Source organism: Capricornis sumatraensis, chromosome 11 (genome assembly GCF_032405125.1).
Source record: "Capricornis sumatraensis isolate serow.1 chromosome 11, serow.2, whole genome shotgun sequence".
Classification (NCBI taxonomy): Eukaryota; Metazoa; Chordata; class Mammalia; order Artiodactyla; family Bovidae; genus Capricornis; species Capricornis sumatraensis.
The window spans coordinates 51604373-51630004 of NC_091079.1; the positions used below are offsets into that span (position 1 = coordinate 51604373).

Consider the following 25632-nt stretch of genomic DNA (forward strand, 5'->3'; position numbering starts at 1 on the left):
AAGATCTTTTTTGTATAGTTCTTCTGTGTATTCTTGCCACCTCTTCTTAATATTTTCTGCTTCTGTTAGGTCCGTACAATTTCTGTCCTTTATCGAGCCCATCTTTGCATGAAATATTCCCTTGGTATCTCTGATTTTCTTGAAGAGATCTCTAGTCTTCCCCATTCTATTGTTTTCCTCTATTTCTTTGGATGGATCACTGAGGAAGGCTTTCTTATCTCTCTCTCGCTTTTCTTTGGAACTCTGCTTTCAAATGGGTATATCTTTTCTTTTCTCCTTTGTCTTTAGCTTCTCTTCTTTTCTCAGCTATTTGTAAGGCCTCCTCAGACAACCATTTTGCCTTTTCCATTTCTTTTTCTTGGGGATGGTCTTGATCACTGCCTCTTGTACAATGTTTTGTCTTATAAAACTTGTAATGTAGTTTAAGCCTGGTGCTGGAGTCCAGCTCTAGCATCCAGGGATTCAACCTGAAGAGATGGACAGTGTCAGCGATGAGGCAGCCTCTCAGTTTTCTTGGACTGCCTATTTATTTCAAGTTTAAGATATTCTTTTATACTTTACAAAAGCATTAGGTCAGAGGTTTGACATTTTCAGTTACCCCTCACCCAGATTTATTATCTCCATAAATCATTGTTGCTCTTCAAACAGAGTTCCTGCTTCAGTGATTCTCTGGGAATCAGCCTTACCATCTATTATCTGCTTCCTCTAATGTGTCCTATAGTTAACTTGTGATTCCATTGTAACTCATGTTACATTCCTCAGTTTACTACTTACCTTCCTAAATCCTGTTTGCCCCTAACATCCTGAGCTCACTATCTCTTAAAAAGGCTTCTAGCTATAGTGTCTCTAAAAATTCCTAACTTGTATAAGCTATAGTAAAATATGCTAACTTTACAACATTGCTTAAATCTTTAACTTCTAACTATTTTAACTATTTCTAAGCCCTAAATTCAGTAAACTCTTTTGCCATAAACATTTTCCTCACAAATAGGCTTTAGATAGCAATCCCTCCCATGGCCTCAAGCTGTGGCCTATGTGCTCATCCTGGAACACTCTTTTGTAAAAGTCCTTAAACAAATGTCAATGATTAACTTTATGGATTATTCTCTGAGCACAGCTGCAGAAGGCTTTGTGCCTTCTCGTGCTCTTCTCAAGAACAATAAGCACCTTAATATTCCTTTTCGGTCAACTCAGCCGAGGAGAGGAAAAAACAAGTTACGATTACAAGGCCTAATTCCTTCATCCCGGGTCCGTGCCTGTGGAGTGAGGAGAGGGGGCTGGGGTCGTGCCTCCATTTTGTCAGTAATGCCTAACGCAGCTGACGCGGCTCCCAACAGCCTAGGACTTTGCTGTTCAGGCCCTCTTCAAGGTGAAGTCGCTCAGTCGTGTCCGACTCTGCGACCCCATGGACTGTAGCCCATCACGCTCCTCCCTCCATGGGATTCTCCAGGCAAGAGTACTGGAGTGGGTTGCCATTTCCTTCTCCAGGGGATCTTCCCAACCCAGGGATTGAACCCGGGTCTCCCGCATTCCAGGAAGACACTTTAACCTCTGAGCCACCAGAGGGGCTAAACAATCTCAACATTTCCCCCCTCCCCCCCCCCCACCCACACACATCTTACCTATGGTGCTGCAAGTGCTGCACTCACAGCAGGCAGTCATTCGCAGTCACTCCCAGTCAGGGCTGTGTCCAGGAAGGTTAGAAGCAAGGTCAGAGGACTGCTCTGTTTTGTCTCTGAAGAGTAAACAAGTCTATTTATTTAATTTCCCTAACAAATACTATAGTGGAAATGTATGCGTGCACCAGTGGTCTTATGAACTGCAGCCCACCAGGCTCTCCGTCGGATGGAGGAGCCTGGTGGGCTGCAGTCCATGGGGTCGCTGAGGGTACGACACAACTGAGCAACTTCACTTTCGCTGTTCACTTTCATGCATTGGAGAAGGAAATGGCAACCCACTCCAGTGTTCTTGCCTGGAGAATCCCAGGGATGGGGGAGCCTGGTGGGCTGCCATCTATGGGGTCACACAGAGTCGGACACGACTGAAGTGACTTAGCAGCAGCAGCAGTGAATAACAGATAAGGTAACATCAGATGAGTAAAATTTACTTAAACATTTAGTTGTTTTTATTTACAGCAAAATACAGTGCTTTATTCTATGACACCCATTTATAGAATGTTATTTTAAGTAATTTGTGCCTTAAAAAGACTTTCAAATAATTTTACAGTTTAACATCATTTTAATCATATTAATATATAAACTAATTCATATCACATGCAAAACTCACATTTACAGGAAAAATAAAGCAAGTAATACTCTGGGCTATTTGCATTATTTTGATACAAGGCAGCATAGCTTTTGCTAGGTATATCTAATTACTTCAGGGATTTAATTTTTGATCAATCATGAAATCACTTATTGTTTTTATTGTTTTTTTCTTTTGTTTGACAGAACATAAAGGAACAAGAAGAGATTTCAGAAACTATGATAAACCCTGGCAGTTAAATGCAAAGAAGCCTAAAAAGTCCAAAAGTGACCTTGCTGTGTCTAATATTTATCCACCATCTCCAGAATCAAAATCATGTAAGGAAATTTGTCATTTAAATATTAACTTAATGTATGTTAAGTGTGTGTTAGTAAAGTGAAGAAAAGGTAAGAACTGAAGCCAAATTTTCTTCTGATATTTCTGCCTATTAATTCTAATGAATTTCACATTTGTTTTAGCATTAACATATATTCTCAAGCATATGTGATTGATTTAGACTTTTGAGTATAATATTCTTTTAAGAATGTAAACTTCATGGAGGAGGTCCCTTGCCTCTCATGAACAGTTGCAGTATTTTATCATATTCAGAGCAATACCAACCCTGCATTTAATAAAGGATATAAAAACAAATCTTTTAGAGGGAAGGCAAAGAGGATTTCTATTCAAAACATTTAACAACAACAACAACAAAAAATCCTTCATCCAGGGTCTCTCTGAAGTCCTACTCATTTATTACTGAAGGTTGTGTATTTGTTCTCTCCCACAATAATAAGTATCTCCTTGCCCCTCCTCCTTTCTCTCTGCCTTTCCAGCTGCTAAGTTTTCCCAGTGCTCTGTTACCATCACATAGGCATAAACATGTCATATAGCTTAGGATCTTGTTGCAAGTCAGTTATTCTTTGAGGACAAAAGAGCCTGAAAGCTGTTCTTAAACATCAATTTCCTGTGCTTGTTGCAGACTGAGATATGTGATTTCAATTTAAACAGAGAAAGGAATAGGTAGAAAATACTTACCTTTGTTTGAAAATTTTGAAAAATCATTATGTGCTAACTGGATTCTGAATTTGGAACATTTGTGAAAATAACTGAAATTAACTCCTTGAGGTTTTTTGGTTTGTTTTTTTTATACAAAGACACTTATAAAAAGAATTGTATCAGCCACAAAATTCTAGTGAGAATTATGTGAAGTATTATAAACTACAAATGTTCTTTTAAAATTATTATTGTAGCTAAATTATACTGCTTCACCAGGTTGGTTTATAATATTTGGTCCCAACATTTAAAAAAAAGCATACAAGTTTAAAATTTAAATGTGTTGTTCACAATCATATTCCCAGTAATATCTAGTACAGTGCCTGGCTCAATGAATAGTGTCAAATGAAAAAAAAGAATAAAAGAATAAATGAAATCAATCAGTTCTCAGTCTCACATTTCTCTTTCTATCCTTGGAAATGTCTGTCTGTCTGTCTTCATTCTTTCCCAATGATAAATATTAATACATATCCCTAGAGCTTGCTAATTTTAAAGAGCTAAGTCCTGGATCTCAGCACTTAGAGGACAGAATGCTGTAAGGTTCTTCATTTTGCAGAGACTTGGCTATTTATGGATGTTCTGTAGGCACAAAATGTTACTGGTGAGCTGGCATCTAATATCTTTTCTGTTCAGGTACCCTACTCTTAACCTCTGGCTCCACTGGACTATTAGCTTTTTAAAGGAAAATTATTAACACAGTCTCATGCATTTTTAATAATAAACGTGGTATTAAGATTATAGGATTCAGAGTTATTAATTAGAAATATATTGTTTAAACATAAATTGTTCCTGAAATAATAGAATATCTTTTGAACATAGACTGTAGTAAGTCACAGTTGTATGTTATAATATATAAAGCACCACTAGAAAGAAGCCTGAAAAAGAATAAATAAAATGTTAATAAGTTTATTAAAATAGGATGCCTCAATGTTTTGATTTATTCTCCCAAAACAAAAACAAGAAAAGACAAAACAGAGAAACAAATAGTAACCTCTTATTGAAATAAGTGCAATCTCTATCCAAGCTCTACAGGCCCTTGGAATTGACTGTATTATTTTAAATGGATTTGGAAAGGCAAAGGACCATGATTTTCTAAAGCAGTCTTGAAAAACATGAACTAGCTTGGAGAATTTACCCTGCCTGGCTTCAAGTCTTTTTATAAAACTGTAGTTATCAAGACTGTGTGATTTTGGAGAAAGGATGGAAAAATAGATCAATTGACCTTAATAAAAAGTTTAAAAAAAGAATCTACCTATGCAGTCAAATGGTTTTTCACAAGGACATCTAAGCTAGTAAGAAAAGAAACAGTCCCTTCAACATTGGATGCTGCTGCTAAGTTGCTTCAGTCTTGTCCGACTCTGTGCGACCCCATAGACGGCAGCCCACCAGGCTCCCCCATCCCTGGGATTCTCCAGGCAAGAACACTGGAGTGGGTTGCCATTTCCTTCTCCAATACATGAAAGTGAAAAGTGAAAGTGAACTCGCTCAGTCATGCCCGACTCTCGTGACCCTATGGACTGCAGCCTACCAGGCTCCTCCATCCATGGGATTATCTAGGCAAAAGTACTGGAGTGGGGTGCCATTGCCTTCTCCGCAACATTGGATATTCATATGGAAAAATACACTCATTGATCGTACCTTAATTCATGCTGAAAATCAATCTGAGATGGGTCATAGACCTACAGATGGAAACAAGAACAATGAAATGTCTAAAATAAAACATACAAGTGTAACATTGTGACCTTGGAAAGCCAAAATAGTTTCAGAGACATTCTAGTTACCATGGCTTCATAACAAATCACTCAAAAATACATTTTTTAAGGTTAAAATAACAAAAATTAAGCATTTTAAATTGTGCAATTTACATGGCATTTAGTACATTCAAATAGTGTGCTACCATAACCTCTTTCTTACCAAAACATTTCACCTCAGAAAAGGAAACTGAAACAGTTACTCAATATTTCTACCTCCTCCCAGTCCCTGGAAACTTGCTTTCTCTATGAATTTGCCTGTTTTGATTGGCTCAGGCTGTAAAGAATCTGCCTGCAATGTGGGGACATCTCAGTTTGACCCCTGGGTCAGGAAGATCCCCTGGAGAAGGGAATGGCAACCCACTCCAGTATTTTTGCTTGGGAAATCCCATGGACAGAGGAGCCTGGCACAAAGAATTGGACACGACTGAGCGAAAAGGGGATGACAGAGGATGAGATGGTTGGATGGCATTACTGACTCAATGGACTTGAGTTTGAGTAAACTCCAGGAATTGGTGGTGGACAGGGAAGCCTGGCGTGCTGTAGTCCATGGGGTTGCAGAGTCAGACACGACTGAGCAACTGAACTGAACTGAACTGAGTGACTAACACGTTCATCTTAACAGAATCATATGATGTGTGATCTTCCTGTGATTAACTTATTTTACCTAGTGTGATATTTTCAGGTTCATTCCCATTGCAGCAGGTAATAAAACTTCATTCCTTTTTGTGGTTGAATCATATTCCATTGTATAGATAGACTACTTTCTATTCATGATAGCAAAATGTAGAAAAGCCAAAATATCCTAAAATAAATGGATGAATAAACAGAAAGTAGTCTATCTATACAATGGAATATGATTCAACCACAAAAAGGAATGAAGTTTTATTACCTGCTGCAATGGGAATGAACCTGAAAATATCACACTAGGTAAAATAAGTCAATCACAGGAAGATCACACACACATCATATGATTCTATTAAGATGAACGTGTTAGTCACTCAGTTCAGTTCAGTTCAGTTGCTCAGTCGTGTCTGACTCTGCAACCCCATGGACTACAGCACGCCAGGCTTCCCTGTCCACCACCAATTCCCGGAGTTTACTCAAACTCAAGTCCATTGAGTCAGTGATGCCATCCAACCATCTCATCCTCTGTCATCCCCTTTTCGCTCGTTTGAATACTCATGATCCATGATTTTGAGGATATACTTTGAAGTGGAAATGCTGGGTCACATTGTATGTTTTAACTGGAGAAGAATTGCAGTTGTATTTTATTGAGGCTGTACTATTTTACATTCCCATCAGCAATATAAAGGTTTTCGGTTTCTCCACAGTCTCACCAACATTTGTTACTTTCTATTTATAACAAAAATATTATATCATACAAGTGGGTGTGAAGTGTTACCTCGTTTTGACTTACATTTCTATAACAACTAATGATATTGCATGTCCTTTCATGTTCTTCTTGGCTGTATGTATAGATTCCTTGGAGAAATGTCTATTGAAGTTTTTGTTAATTTTTTCAAGTAAGTTGCTATTCTTTTTATCTGCAAGTAGAGTTAGTTTTATTTTTCATTTTCCAATTTTGATGCTATTTATTTTGTCTTCTTGCCTACTTGCTCGGGCTAGAAATTTAATAGTGTTGAAGGTCAGTGATGAAAGCCAGCATCCTTTCTTGTTCCTCATCTTAAGGGGAAAACTTTCATTATTTTACTAATCTACTTGACATTAGCTGTGAGTTTCTTTTATCACATTGAAGATGTTCCTTTCTACTCATTTAGTGGGAGTTTTTATTATGATAGAATATTGAAATTTGTCAAAAGCCTTTTCTCTATCAGTCAAAATAATGGTGTATTTTAAAATTCATTCTGTTAACACAATTATTGCATTGATTAATTTTCTTATGTTAACTTTTATATTCATGAGATAAATCCCACTTTGTAATGATGTTTAACCTTTTTTAATGAGTTCATTTATTAGTTTTAGTTTTTATTGCATGGTAACAGCTTATAAATACTTTTAAAATATAATTTTTATTTGACATTGGAGTATAGTTTATTTACAATGTTGTATTAGTTTTAGGTATATGGGAAAGTGATTCAGTTATACATCTACATATCCATTCTTTTTCAGATTCTTTTCCTATATAGGTTATTACAGAATATTGAGTAGAGTTTCCTGTACTATACATTAGGTCCCTGTTGATTATCTATTTTCTATGTAATAGTGTGTATATATTAATCCCAAACTCCTAATTATCCCCTCCCCCCAACCTTTCCCCTTTGGTAACCATAAGTTTGTTTTCCAAATCTGTGAGGCTGTTTCTATTTTATAAATAAGTTCATTCATATCATTTTCTTAGATTCCAAATATGTGATATCATACTACATATGTCTTTCTCTGTCTGACTTACAGCATTTGTTATGATCATGTCTAGATCCATCCACGTTGGCTGCAAATGGCATTCAGTCAGTTCAGTTGGTTCAGTCGCTCAGTTGTGTCCGACTCTTTGCATTATTTCATTCTTTTTTATGACTGAGAAATATCCCATTGTATATACATACTATACCTTCTTTATCCATTCTTCTGTGGATGGATATTTAGGTTAACTCCATGTCTTGGCTACTGTAGTGCTGCAGTGAACATTGGAGTGCATGTATCTTTTCAAATTATGATTTTCACTGGATATATTCCCAGGAGTGGGAATGCTATATTGCGTGGCAGCTCTATTTTGAGTTTTTAAAGGAATATCCATACTCTTCTCCATAGTGGTTTTACCAATTTACATTCCCACCAACAGTGTGAAAGGTTTCCCTTTTCTCAAAACCATCTCCCGCATTTGTTGTTTGTAGACTTTTTGATGATGGCCATTGTGACCACTGTGAGGTGATACCTCATTGCAGTTTTAATTGGCATTTCTGTAATAATTAGTAATGTTGAGCATCTTTTCATATGCTTTTTTGGCCATCTGTATGTCTTCCTTAGATCTTCTGCCTGTTTTTTAATTGAGTTATTTGTTTTTTTGATATTGTCATGAGCTGTTTGTATAGCTTAGAGATTAATCCCTTGTCAGTTGCTTCATTTGCATATATTTTCTCCCATTCTGTGGGTTGTTGTTTCATTTTTTTATGGTTTCCTTTTTTAATTTGTGTGTGTGTGTGTTTCTTTCTTTTTTACTTTATTTTGCTTTATAATACTGTATTAGTTTTGCCATACATTGACATGAATCCACCACAGGTGTACATGAGTTCCCAATCCTGAACCCCCCTCCCACCTCCCACCCCATATCATCTCTCTGGATCATCCCCGTGCACCAGCCCCAAGCATCCTGTATCCTGTATCGAACATAGACTGGCAATTCGTTTCTTACCTGATAGTATACATATTTCAATGCCATTCTCCGAAATCATCCCACTCTCGCCCTCTCCCACAGAGTCTAAAAGTCCGTTCTATACATCTGTGTCTCTTTTGCTGTCTTGCATAGAAGGTTATCATTACCATCTTTCTAAATTCCATGTATATGTGTTAGTATACTGTATTGGTGTTTTTCTTTCTGGCTTACTTCACTCTGTATAATAGGCTCCAGTTTCATCCACCTCATTAGAACTGATTCAAATGTATTCTTTTTAATGGCTAAGTAATACTCCATTGTGTATATGTACCACAGCTTTCTTATCCATTCATCTGCTGATGGACATCTAGGTGGCTTCCATGTCCTGGCTATTATAAACAGTGCTGCGATGAACATTGGGGTACACATGTCTCTTTCAATTCTGGTTTCCTCAGTGTGTATGCCCAGCAGTGGGATTGCTGGGTCATAAGGTAGTTCTATTTGCAATTTTTTAAGGAATCTCCACACTGTTCTCCATAGTGGCTGTACTAGTTTGCATTCCCACCAACAGTGTAAGAGGGTTCCCTTTCCTCCACACCCTCTCCAGCATTTATTGCTTGTAGACTTTTGGATCGCAGCCATTCTGACTGGTGTGAAATGGTACCTCTTTGTGGTTTTGATTTGCATTTCTCTGACAATGAGTGATGTTGAGCATCTTTTCATGTGTTAGCCATCCGTATGTCTTCTTTGTAGAAATGTCTATTTAGTTCTTTGGCCCATTTTTTGATTGGTTCATTTTTTTTTCTGGACTTGAGCTGCATAAGTTACTTGTATAGTTTTGCAATTAGTTGTTTGTCAGTTGCTTCATTTGCTATTATTTTCTCCCATTCAGAAGGCTGTCTTTTCACCTTGCTTATAGTTTCTTTTGTTGTGCAGAAGCTTTTAATTTTAATTAGATCCCATTTGTTTATTTTTGCTTTTATTTGCAGTATCCTGGGAGGTGGGTCATAGAGGATCCTGCTGTGATTTATGTCGAAGAGTGTTTTGCCTATGTTCTCTTCTAGGAGTTTTATAGTTTCTGGTCTTACATTTAGATCTTTAATCCATTTTGAGTTTATTTTTGTGTATGGTGTTAGAAAGTGATCTAGTTTCATTCTTTTACAAGTGGTTGACCAGTTTTCTCAGCACCACTTGTTAAAGAGATTGTCTTTACTCCATTGTATATTCTTGCCTCCTTTGTCGAAGATAAGGTGTCCATAGGTTTGTGGATTTATCTCTGGGCTTTCTATTTTGTTCTGTTGATCTATATTTCTGTCTTTGTGCCAGTACCATACTGTCTTGATGACTGTGGCTTTGTAGTAGAGCCTGAAGTCAGGCAAGTTGATTCCTCCAGTTCCATTCTTCTTTCTCAAGATTGTTTTGGCTATTCAGGATTTTTTGTATTTCCATACAAATTGTGAAATTATTTTTTCTAGCTCTGTGAAAAATACCACTGATAGCTTGATAGGGATTGCATTGAATCTGTAGATTGCTTTGGGTAGTATACTCATTTTCACTATATTGATTCTTCCAATCCATGAACATGGTATATTTCTCCATCTATTAGTGTCCTCTTTGATTTCTTTCATCAGTGTTTTATAATTTTCTATATATAGGTTTTTAGTTTCTTTAGGTAGATATATTCCTCAGTATTTTATTCTTTTTGTTGCAATGGTGAATGGAATCGCTTCCTTAATTTCTTTTTCTACTTTCTCATTATTAGTGCATAGGAATGCAAGGGATTTCTGTGTGTTGATTTTATATCCTGCAACTTTACTATATTCATTGATGAGCTCTAGTAATTTTCTGGTGGAGTCTTTAGGGTTTTCTATGTAGAGGATCATGTCATCTGCAAACAGTGAGAGTTTTACTTCTTCATTTCCAATTTGGATTCCTTTTATTTCTTTTTCTGCTCTGATTGCTGTGGCCAAAACTTCTAGAACTATGTTGAATAGTAGCGGTGAAAGTGGGCACCCTTGTCTTGTTCCTGACTTTAGGGGAAATGCTTTCAACTTTTCACCATTGAGGATAATGTTTGCTGTGGGTTTGTCTTTGCTGTGCAAAACCTTTTAAGTTGAATTAGGTCCCATTAAAATTTTTTTATTTTTATTTTCATTAGAATAGGAGATGCATCCAAAAAGATACTGCTGCAATTTATGTGAAAGAGTGTTCTGCCTGTTTTCCTCTAAGAGTTTTATAGTATCTGGCCTTATACTTGTGTATTTAATCCATTTTGAATTTGTTTTTGTGTTAGAGAATGTTCTAATTTCATTCTTTTACATGGAGCTCTCCAGTTTTTCCCGCACCACTAATTGAAGAGACTGTCTTTTCTCCATTGTATAATACAGTCTTATCTACCTTGTTGTAAATTAGTTAACCATAGGTGCACTTCTGGGCTTTCTATCTTGTTCCATTGATGTATATTTCTGTTTTTGTGCCAGTACCTTACTATTGATTACTACAGCTTCAGTGTATAATCTGAAGTCCAGGGGCCTGATTCCTCCAGTTCCATTTTTCTTTCTCAAGATTGCTTTGACTATTTTGTATTTCCATAATCCTTTTATTATGCTGCTGAATTTGATATGTTGCTTTTTGTTGAGCATTTTTGGATCTATTTTCAGAAGAGATGCTGCTGTATTGTTTTAGTATTATGTTCTTGTCTTCTGTGTCAGGGAAATGCTGGCTTTATAGAATGAGTTTAGATGCATTCCCTCCTTTTACATTTTTTTGGAAGTGTTTGAGAAGAATTGATGTCAGTTCTTTAAATGTTTGGTAGAATTCACCAATGAATTTTTCCATTTCATGTGTAGTTTATTGGCATTAAATATTCATAACGTTCTAATTCGTTTTAAAAACAGTTCTGTAAAGTCTGTAGTAATGTCTTGGTTACATTTCTGATTTTAATAATTTGAATCTTCTCCCTTTTTTCTTAGTGAATCTAGCTAAAGGTTTATTAATTTTTAAGCTCTTTCTTGAGATTCAACTTTGGGTTTTATTGATTTATTTCTGTTACATTTGAATCCTCTACTTCACCTATCTGTTTTAATATTTATTATTTATGTCATTCTGCTAGGTTTAGTTTAGTTTTCTATTCTTTTCTACTTCTTTAAGGTATAAAGGTCAGTTATTGATATAAGATGTTTCTTTCTTTTTATTGTGGGCTTTACAATTGCAAATTCGCATCTGAGAAACCACTTTTACTGTAGTCTATACATTTTGACTTATTTTGTGACCTGACGTATATATGGTCTATACTAGAGATTGTTCCACATGCACTTGGAAGAAAAATACGTATGACTGTTAGTCTTTGTATTGTTCTCTATTTGTCTATTAGGCCTAATTGATTTATAGTGTTGTTCAAGTGCTCTGTTTTCTTATTGATCTGTTTAGATTTTTTCTATGCATTATTGACATGGAAGTATTAGAGTTTCCAGCTATTATTGTAGAATTCTATACCATCACTTATATCAGTGTTTGATTCATGTGTTTGAGGGATCTGCTGTTAAATGTGTATATGTTAAGTAATTGTTGAATCTTGATTGGTTGACCATTTTACCAGTATGTAATATTCTTTGTCCTCTTCTTTAACAAGTTTTCTTTTAAAGTCTATTTTGTCTGATACTAGCATAGCTACCCCTACTCTTTTTCATTAATGTTTTCATGGAATATCTTTCAAGCATTATTTCCTCAAATGTTCTTTCTTCTCCTTTTGGGACTACCATTATGTGTATGTTGGTACAATATACAAATTGGTAAAGAAAAGTCATATGACATCTCAAATAATATTTGAATGTATTTGATAAAATTTTACAATTCTTACTTTAAAACAAAACTGATAAAGAGACTTTCAAAATAAAAACATATTTTCTTAGCTGAAGTATTATTTGACAGAAATATTTGTGTAATAAGTATAAAAAGTTTTCTAAGTGACTGTTCTTAAAAGAACAAAGACAATAATAAAAGGAAAAAAGACCGTATTAACAGTTACTAACTTTCACATCATGGGCTTCCCTGGTAGCTCAGACGGTAAAGTGTCTGTCTGCAGTGCAGGAGACCCAGGTTCAATCGCTGGGTTGGGAAGATCCTCTGGAGAAGGAAATGGCAGCCCACTCCAGTATTCTTGCCTGGAAAATCCCATGGACAACGAAGATTTCATATGAGATAAATATCATTAACATTCATTACAGAAGATCTTTATTGCTAAAACTTATTTTAAAATATATACTGTATATTATTTAAGGCCAGTTTTGTAAGGAACACAATAACCTGTTATCCTATGCAGTAGACTGTGAGCTTGAATAGAATGTCATCTCCATGAGTACCGGGAATTTTGTTATATTTATTCACACTGGTTTACTCCTAGAACCTAGGACAGTGTTTTGTGCTATACAAATGAAACAGTTTAGAAGCTGTGCATTTTCAGATAACAAAGAAAGAGACTTACACAATACAAGCTAGTATAGGTACAAAGATCTGCAAGATAATATTATGATTTTAATTTTCAACTGTGAATTGTCATGACTGAAGGAAAATATGACAAAGAGAGTTCACTGAAGTTTTTCCTATGTGCTTGAAGCATCTCTACTGTTTACCTGGTGTAGTGGTGGTTTCTGATAGAATGGTTGAGGATGGTCAGTGGAGTCTTGGCAGAAGGGGCCAGAAAAACATTTATTTCTCAATTCCCTATGCATGATAGTGTATACTGATTCTTTTATAGCCATTTCAAATTTGTGATCCAGATGAGAAAATTGAGGTAAATACATTAACTTCAGTTAAAACCAAAAACTAGAACCAGTTCTCAGTATTTTTATTTATGCTGTTGTATTTGTCAGAGATTTCTCATTTTTTCAATGTTTCATTTAGCACAGCATACACAAAGAGGAATAGCTGTATATTTGTTAAAATTTTAGGAAAAAAATGAAAAGACTATACATTTGTGTGAGGTGAGGTGAAGTCGCTCAGTCGTGTCTGACTCTTTGCCACCCTGTGGACTGTAACCTACTAGGCTTCTCCATCCATGGGATTCTCCAGGCAAGAATACTGGAGTGGGTTGCCATTTCCTTCTCCAGGGGATCTTCCCGACCCAGGGATCGAACCCGGGTCTCCCACATTGGAGGCAGACGCTTTAACCTCTGAGCCACCAGGGAAGCATACATCTGTGTAGAAAACATAAATTGCATAGATACAAGAGAATTAATGTGGCAATGCAATGTCTGAAAAATCATAGTATGGAAATGCAGAAGGCAAGAGACAGGAAATAATAAATTCACTATAATCAGCTTTAGGTACATCATAACTATAGTACTGGGAAATCTCCTGACATATTATAAGTGAAGGTAAAGTACTTGGGAGGAACTTTCAGGAAAGCATACTAGCATTTACTAAACTTTTAGAAAACAGAGTTAAAAGATCTAAATAATTGAAATTATTTTGATTCAAATGAAATGGATAAATAATATATCAAGTCATTTGGAGGAAATAGTAAATTTATTATTTGACCCACAGATAGAAACTATTGGTGGAGATATCAGGGTTTAATTAATTCTGATTTGATTAATGTTGTTCAAAATAGGCCCTGCTCAGTATACAGTAGGATGTTTGTGAAGTAGTGACCTCTTTATGAATGAATGGAGCATGACCATTTATATGGTGCTGTGGATGGGTTCCTGCTGTGCTCTGGGGATGTGTTTTATCTCAGGGATAATTATAGGCTGTGCCTAATCTCAGATTGTTTCACCTCATATGGATCATATTAATATTCGGTTGTTCATACCATTCTATTATTATCCATTTCTCCTGAGGACATTTTTTAGACAATATATCTAAACTGTAGCCCTGAGTTTTAGTACTAAGTATTACCTAAGCAAGGTTTTTAATTCATCAGAAACCTTTAGAGATTCTCACCTTGAGTCTGTAAACTGGGCTGATGACTCCCAAATCATCTTCCATTAGTTATTTCAAAACATCTTCTGAAATCATCCAGTGTAGTTGATTAGACAGTGATTATCCTGTGGCCTTCCTTGTCCTAGATTTGGATCCCATGATAAATTGAATATCACAAATGTAGCACATTTGTCCCAAGCTACAGAAATACAGAAAGAAATTTGTCTTAGTTTCTCTTGAAAGTTCCTGAGGGAAAGAGCTTGGATGTCGTATCATTTCTATACAGTGCTGCATATAACCTCCCCAAACTCCATGGCCTTAAACAACAAATTATAGTTTCTCAGGGTTTCAGCAAATTGGCTGTGCAGTTCTGCTGGTCTCATCTCAATTTGCCCACGAGGGCATTCAGGTGGTGTTCTGCAAAGTCTGCTGGGGTGGGCAGCGGGGCATGTCTCATGATTATCTGGGGAGGTTGATTGGGACTGATTTTTTTTTTTTTAAGACTATGTTCTTATTTTTTTATTTGAAGATATCTTGATAGGATATGGTAATTTTCAGAAAAGTTAGATAATATAATGATGCAGATTAGATAAATTACTTTTAAAACGGCTAACAAAAGTACCAGTAAGTGTTTTGAAGGATCTGGTACAAGTACAGTTTTCTCTGCGTCCTCTTCTGAGTTTCTCTTCCCTGTGCCTGAGCTTGTCCCCTGGGAACTCCTGGGGTATTACCTGTGGGGTAATAGGTGTATGCTTGAAGGTGTTTTCTAGAACCATTGATCACAATCGCTGCTTCCCCTCTCCACTGCTTGAAAACTGGGGTGCTGATGTCAGCTGACATCTCCATCCCAGAGTCCCTTAAACAAAGAAACACAGGAGGCACATGCATGTTTTTAGTTTAAATGTATTTAAATTAAAGAAGTTATGTAGAAAGATAGATCCTCTCCCGTCAGCCATTTCCTATTCTACTCCCTTGGAAATAGTTTGTATCTTTTCACATCCCTTGAAGCGATTTACATTCTTTTACATCCTTTTCTTTGTATAAACTAACATAAAATATGTGGGAGTTGATTTGCTTTATGAAACTGGCTTTAAACTGTACACATTCCTAAGCAACTTGTTTTTATTGTTTTAAAATGTATTATGGACATATCTCCATGCAATGAACTTAGATCTGTGTTATACATTTTCATAAGTATATACCTATACCATAGTGTAAATATGCCATAATTTATTTCCCTGTGAAGTACATTTAGTTTTATAGATTATTTGCAGAGTTTTACAACCATTAACTCTTTGGTGAAATAAACAATTATCATGCACTTTATGATAAAATAAACCTTTGTACATATATATATAACTAGAGAGTTTTCATTTATGTATTATAATTTGTCAGAAATAATGAGATTGCTGAGTCAGAGGGTCAGTATGTGTTCTATTGTAATAAATATTTCTGAATTACTTCTAAAAAGGTGGCTGAAAAAATTATTCAGTAGGTTGAGAGTATTTTTGCTATAGCCTTACCATGTAAATATTTTTAAATTATTTTATTTTATTTTTATCAAACATAGACATATATGGTATAAAGAGCAAACTAATACCATAAAGCAAGTGTCCTTCTGTTCTTCCTGTTCTGCTTCCAATGTGGACCCATTTTTAACTCTTAGATGTTTCTTTTGGTACTCAGATCTACATATCTAAACATAGAAGATACTTGCATAGTTCTCTTTTAGCTTTTAAATTTGAAGCATCATCTTTTGATCTTTTCTAAGACATTGTGCTTTATTCCCAAGGCCCATCACATTCTCACAGTACAGGCAGGCAGATATTTCAAATGACGTAGACTCTGCACTGATATTTTTATTATTGTGTTAATTATCCTTTTTCATAGTAGAATCGTAGGAAAGCCAACTTTTATTTTGTTTCTAGAATCAATAATTGGGTTGTTTTCTGCTTGCTTTGCTTTCTCTGTACCCATCACTAATGCTTCACCAAAACGTGCCTTAAAATGTCAACACTCTCAATAACTAAAACACATCATGTTCTTCTATCTTACTTTAATTTACATTTTATACTTTATTTCATTTAAAAAGTCTTAGAGACTTCTCTCCTGTGGTCCTTTGTTCTCTTGCTCCAGTCTTAACTCCTTAGTTTCCTTTTTCTCAGCTGTCTGCTGAGACCATCGTTTACTGTCATCCTGAGGCTTACATTTTCATTCTTCTTATGGGGGATTATGTTTCCTGAATCTCGAGTCTTTCCAGTTTGGGGTTTACTTGCTTATTTTGGTGGAGCACCTCACACTAGGAACTTTCCGAGAGTGCTTGCCAGGTACCTTTTCTGAGTCCTTACAAGTATCTTGACTGACTCCTTGTGCTGTGCGCCAAGTCACTTCAGTCATGTCTGACTCTGCAGACTTATGGACTGTAGCCCTCTAGGCTCCTCTGTCCATGGGATTCTCCAGGCAAGAATACCAGAGTGGGTTGCCATGCCCTCCTCCAGGGGATTTCTTGACCCAGGGATCGAACTCTCGTCTTCTATGTCTCCTGCATTGCCAAGTGGGTTCTTTACCACTAGCACCACCTAGGAAACCCGATTGACCCTTAAAGTGTAAAGTGAAGTCGCTTAGCTGTGTCTGACCCTTTGTGACCTCATGGACTGTAGCCTACCAGGCTTCTCCATCCCTGGGATTCTCCAAGCAAGAATACTGGAGTGGGTTGCTATTTCCTTCTCGAGGGGATCTTTCCAACTCAGGGATCAAATCCAGGTTTCCCACATTGTGGGCAGATGCTTTACCCTCTGAGCCACCAGGGAAGCCCATTTTAGTTGGGTATAAAATTCTAAATTAAACAAATAAATAAAATTCTAACTTAGAAGTAATCTTCAGTTAAAATTTTGAAGGAACTTCTCCTGTGTCTTTTGGGGCCAAGCATTGCTGCTGAGAAATCAGATGACAATTTGATCTGCTATTTTTGTCTCTGAAAGCTTTTAAAGATGTTTTCTGTATTACCACTGTTGTAAAATTTTGTGATAATGTGCCTTGAATTATGGGCTTCTCTGGCAGTTCAGCTGGTAAAGAATCCACCTACAATTCAGGAGACAATGGTTCAATTCCTGGGTTGGGAAGATCCCCTGGAGAAGGGATAGGCTACCCACTCCACTATTCTTGGGCTTCCCTGGTGGCTCAGATGGTAAAGAATCTGCCTGCAAAGTGGGAGACCTCAGTTTTTTTCCCTGGGTTGGGGCGATCCCTGGAGAAGGTAAAGGTTACCCACTTCAGTATTCTTGCCTAGAGAATTTCATAGCCTGGCGGGCTACAGTCCATGGGGTCACAAAGAGTCGGACATGACTAAGTGACTAAGCACAGCACAGCCTTGCATTATACTGAACATTTAATGGATCCTTCTAATCTGGAAGGCAGTTATGTTTTTCTATTCTTATTATTTTGGCATTGGTCCTCCTTGATTGACACTTTAACGTTCAAATGGTATGAAATGTCCACTTTTTTGACATCTCTATCTTCAAGGCCTAGGTTTCAGTTTTCTCTATCTTGTTAAATCCACTTATCACTCATCAGTTCATTTTGCATCTTCCTTAAAAAATGTATTGTCTTCTCTCTTTGTTTAACCAATTCTTTGACAAAAGAAAAATACCATAATATAATTTTAGTGAGAATTTGAGGGAAAGTGAAGGTAAATATAAGTATGCAGTCTTGTTTTATCAGAAGACAGCGAGAATGTCTTAAAATCATTTAACAAATTGCTCATGAAGAAGGTAGCAGTTATTTTTTAAGTTGCTGAAACATAATATAATATATACTTTGCTTGTGTTGTTCCCTAATTTATATGAATTACTAGTGTTAAATCAGTACCTGAATTTTCTTTTTTCTATAAACACTGTCACACTTCCTTTACTTGTTTAGTTAAAACATTTCTTAAAATCCAGCCTCATAACTTCCCTTCTGTTTGCTCACAAGAGAACTATTTCCAAAAACCATTTTTATTCTGTGCACTGATCTTGAGACAATCTTTCACATAATGATGAATAGTAAGTTTTTATCTTTCTGTAGCATGCTTATGAAGTAATCATTTTTTTTAAACATAGTGCCAAGGTCAGTAGATCATCCTAAGTGGAACTGGCGGACTAAACCAGAAAGCCGTGATTTTGATGAATTGAACCACATCCTTCAAGAGAGCAAGAAACTGGGAAAAGCCCTTGAGAATCTCTCTCGAAGTAAGTTCATTTACTTGATTGTAATTGGAATTCCTAACCAATATGAAAGTAGAAACATTCATTACCATTACCAATAACCTACTTCCAACATCCTCATTATAATTTCTTGAGAGCCTGCAGAGTTCTAGAGCATGAGATTGGATTTGAGGACCGATCATGTGTGTTACATGGATTCATGGGAAGACCGGTTATATAGAGTAGAAAGAGCTATAGACCCCTCCCCACAATGGCTGTTTGATTCCAATCTCCCTCCACGGCCTCTGTTCATTACCCAGGTCAACTGTAAACCTAAAGGCATCGTATTCATTCTTCTCTTTTGAACCCTGTTGTTATGTGTCATCCCAGTTAATGCACAAACCTGTTGCTTCCATTAGTTTTTGATGTCTCTAAACTTCTTAATAGTGACTGGGCCAGATTCTTCTCAGAATTCTCTCAGAACCTAGCAATATACCTTTTTATAAAAGCAGTGATCTGTAATCCAAGGGCCTGAGTTAGAAGATTTGCCTTCTATGAGGTTAATAACCTTAGATAAATCATTAACCTATCATTAAACCTGTATGAGCCTTGGTCCTCTCATCTCCAGATCAGGAAGACATGGTTCCATCTCCTTCTTCTGATGGGTGGGAATGTTTAAAATGATATATTTCAGATAGACAAATATTTGATTTGATCAATGCATTCTATATATGTAGTATAGTATATACTTAAAGTATATATTTGTATGTAAATATATATATATATATGTATACACTTTGCAGTTTTTGTAGGGAGTTCAAAGTATTTCTGTCTTTCTCTGGTTCTTAAATATATTTCAATATTAAAAATTGGGCATCTCTGGAAACATATTAATGCTATAGTCTCACTAAAATTTTCTTTTGGTGTGATATCATGTTAAAGATTCATATTAAAATAGAATATTAGTAAATTCTAATAGATTATGTTTTAGGATCAGTCTGTTTTTTAAAATAGCAGTGTTTCTAGTTTCTTGATATTTTTCCAAGTTAAAAATTTCCCTTAGCATATTTTGGGAGAATTGTTTATATAAATATCTATGTGTTTATATATTATGCTATACTATAATTATGTATTTATATACTGTTTTATGTTTTTTTTAGAAAGATTTAGCTTTTTCATATTTCTTAATTTATAATTAATTAGAGCCACTAGGTTTTTTATTTAACCTTTGTATAGTAAGCCTGTCTCAATGTTAACTTGGCTTCTGATAGATTCTCATAACTTTGCCATTAGTAGGAACTCTTTGTTTGAGATTCAAGAAAATCCTGTTTTTGGCTAGGTTTACTTTTGGACCAAATAATGATAAAATGAGTTTTCAGCTAATTATTATGTTCATGAAAAGAACCTTATCCATTAATATGTCAGAGGCTTTAGTGTGTGTCTGTGTGTGTATGTGTGTGTGTGTGTGTGTGTGTGTGTGTATGCACTTTTGGTGTCACTTGATCATTATAAAGGGGCTCTGTTTTTTGTAGCAGTAATGGTGATGTTTATGTGGGGTAAGGGAGCAGTTGGTCACACAGGGCGAGGTTGCTTATTTCTCTGGGTAAGTTTCTGAGTCTCTTTTGGAACAAAAGCCTACTTTATTGGATGACTTGAGTTTCTATGATTTTTGCTATCTGAGATTTAATATTAACTTCTTGTCTTAGGTCCAACATGTGTCTAACTATTCGGTTATCAGTTCACCTGAGATGATTATTGTAAATTAGTAGAAATATCCCCGGTGGCTCAGCGGTGAAGAGTATGCCTGCAGTGCAGACGATGAAGGAGTTGTGGGTTTGATCCCTGGGTCAGGAAGATCCCTTGGGGAAGGAAATGGCAACTCACTCCAGTATTCTTGCCTGGGAAAGTCCATGGACTGAGGAGCCTAGTGGGTTACAGTCTGAGGGGCTGCAGAGATTTGGACATGAGGGAGCACGCATGAGCACAATGTTTATTTAGTGATCTCGCTGCCCAGAATTGAACTATTTAATCTCAAACTGTTCATCCATCTTCCTGAAGCTAGATGTCAATTCATTCCTGTTTGATCTTGTTTGACTTTCATAATAGACTAACTTGATAACTCTTTCTCTAAAATAGTGGTGACTTTATTAACCATTGTTTTATTTAATAGGACGACTTAGGGAATGGAATCTTTCCTCCAGTTATGGTCAAAAGGAATGTTCATTGTCTTATTATCGTGAACTGTTTTCCTGTACCACAGGAAAGATTGAAAGTTTTTAGTGAGTGCCTAATTTTCATACAGTCTCTGATAGAATTCTCTCTGGCAAGGCTGGTCTTTGCTTTATCCAAGTTTTACTTCCTAAAAGATAATACATTATTTAAAGTATTTGTTATTAGTAGAGATTGACAGTAAAAAATTGTTTATATCCCTCAAAATAGTAGAATTATCTCATCTCTACAGCTGTCAGCTTATACAGACTTAAATGCAACCCCCCTCCTTCCTTCTCTCTCTCTTGCTCTTTCAAATAATAACAGGAAAGATTTGAAATTCTCTCCAGTTTGCAAATGTACCATGCTCTTTTTCTGGCTTTTTGCAAACCTTTCAGCATAATGCTTTATCTTACGGTCAGACATGACCTGTGACCCTCTTCATGCTGTGTTCCTTACCTCAAGGTAGATATGTTAGAATAGTTTCAGTGGCCTGGAATGCTACCAATTATTAGCTTCATGACCTTGAGAATAAACCTTACTATGTTTCTGTCACCTTTACTGTAAAGTTGGAATAATCATGGTACTATTTCTGAAGGTTTTATGAAAATCACATGGGATTTTGTGTCTAAAGTGTTTAATATTGTGCCTGGTATGAAATAACTGCCAATTAAACATTAGATATAACTGCCAATTAAACATTATATAGGGGGCTTTCCTGGTAGGTAAGCTGGTAAAGAATTTGCCTACAATGCAGGAGACCCTGGTTTGATTCCTGGGTCAGGAAGATTCCCTTGGAGAAGGGATAGGCTACCTACTCCAGTATTCTTGGGCTTCCCTGCTGGCTCAGATGGTAAAGAATCTGCCTGCAATGTGGGAGACCTGGGTTCGATTCCTGGGTTGGGAAGATCCCATGGAGGAGAGCATGGCAACCCACTCCAGTATTCTTGCCTGGATAATTCCGTGGACAGAGGAGGCTGGTGGGCTACAGTCCATGGGGTCACAAAGAGTTGAACATGACTGACTGATTAAGCACAGCACATACAGCACAGACATTAGATATAATATTCCATTTCTATTATTATATAACAGATTACCAGAAACTTAGTACCTTTAAAAAGTAAAAATTTATTATCTTACTATTTTTGTGTTTTGGGAGTTTGAGTGCAGGTTAATTGGGTCCTCTGCTCAGGGTCTGGGCAAGCTGAAATTAAGGTGCTGGTTGGGGCTGGGATTACTCCTGGGCTCGGGTCTTCTAAGCTTATTCACACTGTTGGTCCAATTCAGTGCTTGCTGTGGCAACACTGAGACCCCTTTTTTTCCTCATTGGCTATTGGCCAGGAGTGTTCTCAGCTCATTCCCAGGTCCTTCCCTTGTGGTCTTCTCCTCTCACAACAACAATGAACTGTTTCTTCCTTGAGGCCACTGGGGAGCACCTCTCTGAAGCTTTGCCGTCTTTTAAAGGGCTCATTTGATTAGGTCAGGACCACCAGGATTTACTTCTGACTTACTCAGTCTGCTGTTTAGTAACCAAGCCAAGAGAGAGATACCCTTTCATCTTCAGTGGTTCCGCCATGCAGACTCAAAGGGAAAAGACCGCCCAGGGGTGTATCTTGGGAGCCGTCCTAGATTTCTGCCTGCCACAGGTATTATTAGTGTTGTTGCTATTTATCCCTGACAGCCAATAACATACTTCAGCTGAGCCCTGCCAAACAGATATGTAACATGAGCCACACATGGGATTTTATATGTTCAAAATAGGCGCATTACAAAAAAGCAAAAAAGAAACCTGTAAAATTAATTTTAATACAATATTAACCTGCTGCTGCTGCTAAGTCACTTCAGTCGTGTCTGACTCTGTGCAACCCCATAGACGGCAGCCCACCAGGCTCCTCTGTCCCTGGGATTCTCCAGGCAAGAACACTGGAGTGGGTTGCCATTTCTTTCTCCAATGCATGAAAGTGAAAAGTGAAAGTGAAGTCGCTGAGTTGTGTCCAACTCTTTGCAACCCCATGGACTGCAGCCTACCAGGCTCCTCCATCCATGGGATTTTCCAGGCAAGAGTACTAGTGTGGGGTGCCATTGCCTTCTCCACAATATTAACCTACTATATCTAAATTATTATAATTTAATGTATATTCCATCTAAAAATTATTATTGAAGTGTTTTATATTGTTTTTCTTTCATTCTGAGTCTTCAAAAGTCTGTTGTGAATTTTATCTTACAGCACCCCTCAGCATGGACGAGCCACATTTCAAATGTTCGTTAGCCATCTAATGAGTAGCTCCCATGATGAACACCACAGCTCTAACTGATGTTAAAACAAACACACACAACCTCCTCTTGAGGTTGAGTTCCCTCGGATAGCATCAGAATTCCTTCTTCCTCTTTCATCCAAGTTTTCAAAGAGAATCGTTAATGCGCATCTTCTCCGCCTGCTCAGATTCCTCTCACTCCTCAGTATAATTATTGGACCTGTCATTCTACTCAGAGTTTTCTCACTATGGTCACCACCAATTGAATCCAAATTGTCAAACTCAGTGGACACTCTTTCTCATTTTCAAAAATTGCTTTGGTCATTTTAACACCACTGATGACTCTATCTGTCTTCAAACCCTTGATGTTTTAGTTTCTGGGACCTGGCCCTCATTTGATGGTCTTTGGGTGCCCTACACATCATTTCTTGTAGGTTTCATTCTAATACACCTCTTTCTTTCCTGCTGCTATAGATGTTTTTCATCCTCTGCTTCTGTTCTTTCAAATGTTCTCTGTGTCTAGCCTTCTCCTCCCACACAGATTTAACTATCACCCCTACACAGCTAACTCAAATGAGTGTATTTCCCATCCAGACTGTTTATGGATTTTTTTTTACATTTACTTACTGTCAGTTTTTTTTTCTTTTTATAATACCTTTATTTTTTATTTAAATTTATTTATTTTAATTGGAGGCTAATTACTTTACAATATTGTATTGATTTTGCCATACATCAGCATGAATCCGCCACGGGTGTACACGTGTTCCCCATCCTGCATCCCCCTCCCACCTCCCTCCCCGTACCATCCCTCTGATTTTATACAAGGTGGTGGTATCCCACTGCCATGTCAAAATCAGTTTATCTAAGTAGATCATACTTCCTTCTTTACCACTACTTTTCTTTAGTTGCTTTATCTTAGCTGGTGACACCTACCTACTGGTTCAGCCAAACTGGACTCATCTTTCTCCCTAACCTTTTTTTTTTTTTTTTTTAAGATTTTTGTGATGTGAGCCATTTTTAAAGTCTTTGAGTTAGTTACAGTATTGCTTCTACTTCGTGTTTTGTTTTTTGGCCATGAGGCATGTAAGGATCTTAACTCTTCGACCAGGGATCTAACCCGCACCCCATGCATTAGAAGGCAGAGTGTTTTTAAAATGTTTATTCTTTATTTATTTTTGGCTGCACTGGGTCTTTGTTGCTATGCACGGGCTTTCTTGAGTTTCGGCGAGCGGGGGCTGCTCTTCATTGCTGCAAGTGGACTTCTCAGTGTTGCAGAGCACGGGCTGTAGGCACATGGGCTCAGTATTTGCTGCTCAGGGGCTTATTGCTCTGCGGCATGTGGGATCTTCCTGGACCAGGGATTGAATTCATGTCCCCTGCATTCTTGGGCAGATTATTAACCACTGGACCACCAGGGAAGTTCCTCTCTCTAACTGTTTTAATTCCCAAGTCTTGAGATTTCCCCGCTCTCTTGGGGGGCATCCCAGGTGGCGCTAGTGGTAAAGAACCTGCCTGCCGTGCAGGTTCATAAGTGCAGGAGACATAAGAGACGTGGGTTCAGTTCCTGGGTCAGGAAGATGCCCTGGAGACGGAAATGGCAACCCACTCCAGTATTCTTGCCTGGAAAATCCCATGGACAGAGGAGCCTGGCAGGGGTCGCACATAGTTGGATGCAACTGAATTGACTTAGCAAGCACGCACTCTCTCTTGGGTGGGATTCTCTTCTCTGCCCCTATTAGTACCCTGTAATTCACACTCAACATCACTGACCAGACCATTGGTTTATCTATTTACATGTTCCATTTTTACTTCATTTCATTCCTGCTCCATGACAGGAAAAAACCAAGTGTAGTCCTTACCTGAATTGAGCCTGTGGCTGAAGGGCTTGCCATAACTATGTTAGGGGAGTCTCATGGCCAACATCTCTGTGGCTTAATACCATGTAAGTCTTCAGTCATTGCACAGAGTGTGCCTGGTGCTGGAGAAGACTCTTGAAGAGTCCCTTGAAAAGCAAGGAGATCAAACCAGTCAATCCTAAAGGAAATCAACCCTAAATACTCTTTGGAAGGACTGACTCTGAAGCAGAAACTGAAACTTCAATACTTTGGCCACCTGATGCAAACAGCTGACTTGTTGGAAAAGACCCTGATGCTGGGAAGGGTTGAAGGCAGGAGGTGAAGGGGTTGACAGAGGATGAGATGGTTGGATGGCATCACAGATTCAATGGACATGAACTTGAGCAAACTCAGTGAGATGGGGAGGGACAGGGAAGCCTGGCATGCTGCAGTCCATGGGGTTGCAAAGAGTTGGACACGACTTGCTACTGAACAACAACAGAGTGTGATGGGGATACAGACTATTCTATCCTGTTATTCTCCCATCTTTAGCACCTGATCCAAGGGGCCTGCATGCAGGCAGAGACAATAGAGGATTACAGGGGTCGTTTCTAATGTTTCGAAGTGGAAGTGCACGAATAACATCACCTACCTTCTACAACTGACTGCAAAGGAGGCTGGGAGATATAGTCCGGTTTGTGAGCCCAGGAGAGTTGGAAAAGTCTGAGGCATGAATAACCAGTCCTGTCCACACTCCTGTTTCTCAGTTCCTCCCAACAGCCCTTACTCCAGTCAGTGGGCTGGATCTACAGTGAAAACCTGATACCACTTGGTGCAGACATTCAGTGG

At 37.5% G+C, this 25632-nt stretch overlaps 1 protein-coding gene across 2 annotated transcripts in view; it reads left to right on the forward strand.

Annotated features, from left to right (window-relative positions):
- Positions 1-25632, forward strand: part of C11H8orf34 (chromosome 11 C8orf34 homolog) — a 127520-nt gene that overhangs the window by 73211 nt on the left and 28677 nt on the right. The window contains exons 3-4 of one of the 2 annotated variants that reach the window (XM_068983955.1): positions 2451-2582; positions 18402-18530. In XM_068983955.1, coding sequence (XP_068840056.1) covers positions 2451-2582; positions 18402-18530 — 261 coding nt within the window. The remainder of the gene's footprint in view (positions 1-2450; positions 2583-18401; positions 18531-25632) is intronic. The other variant, XM_068983956.1, reaches the window with a different exon arrangement.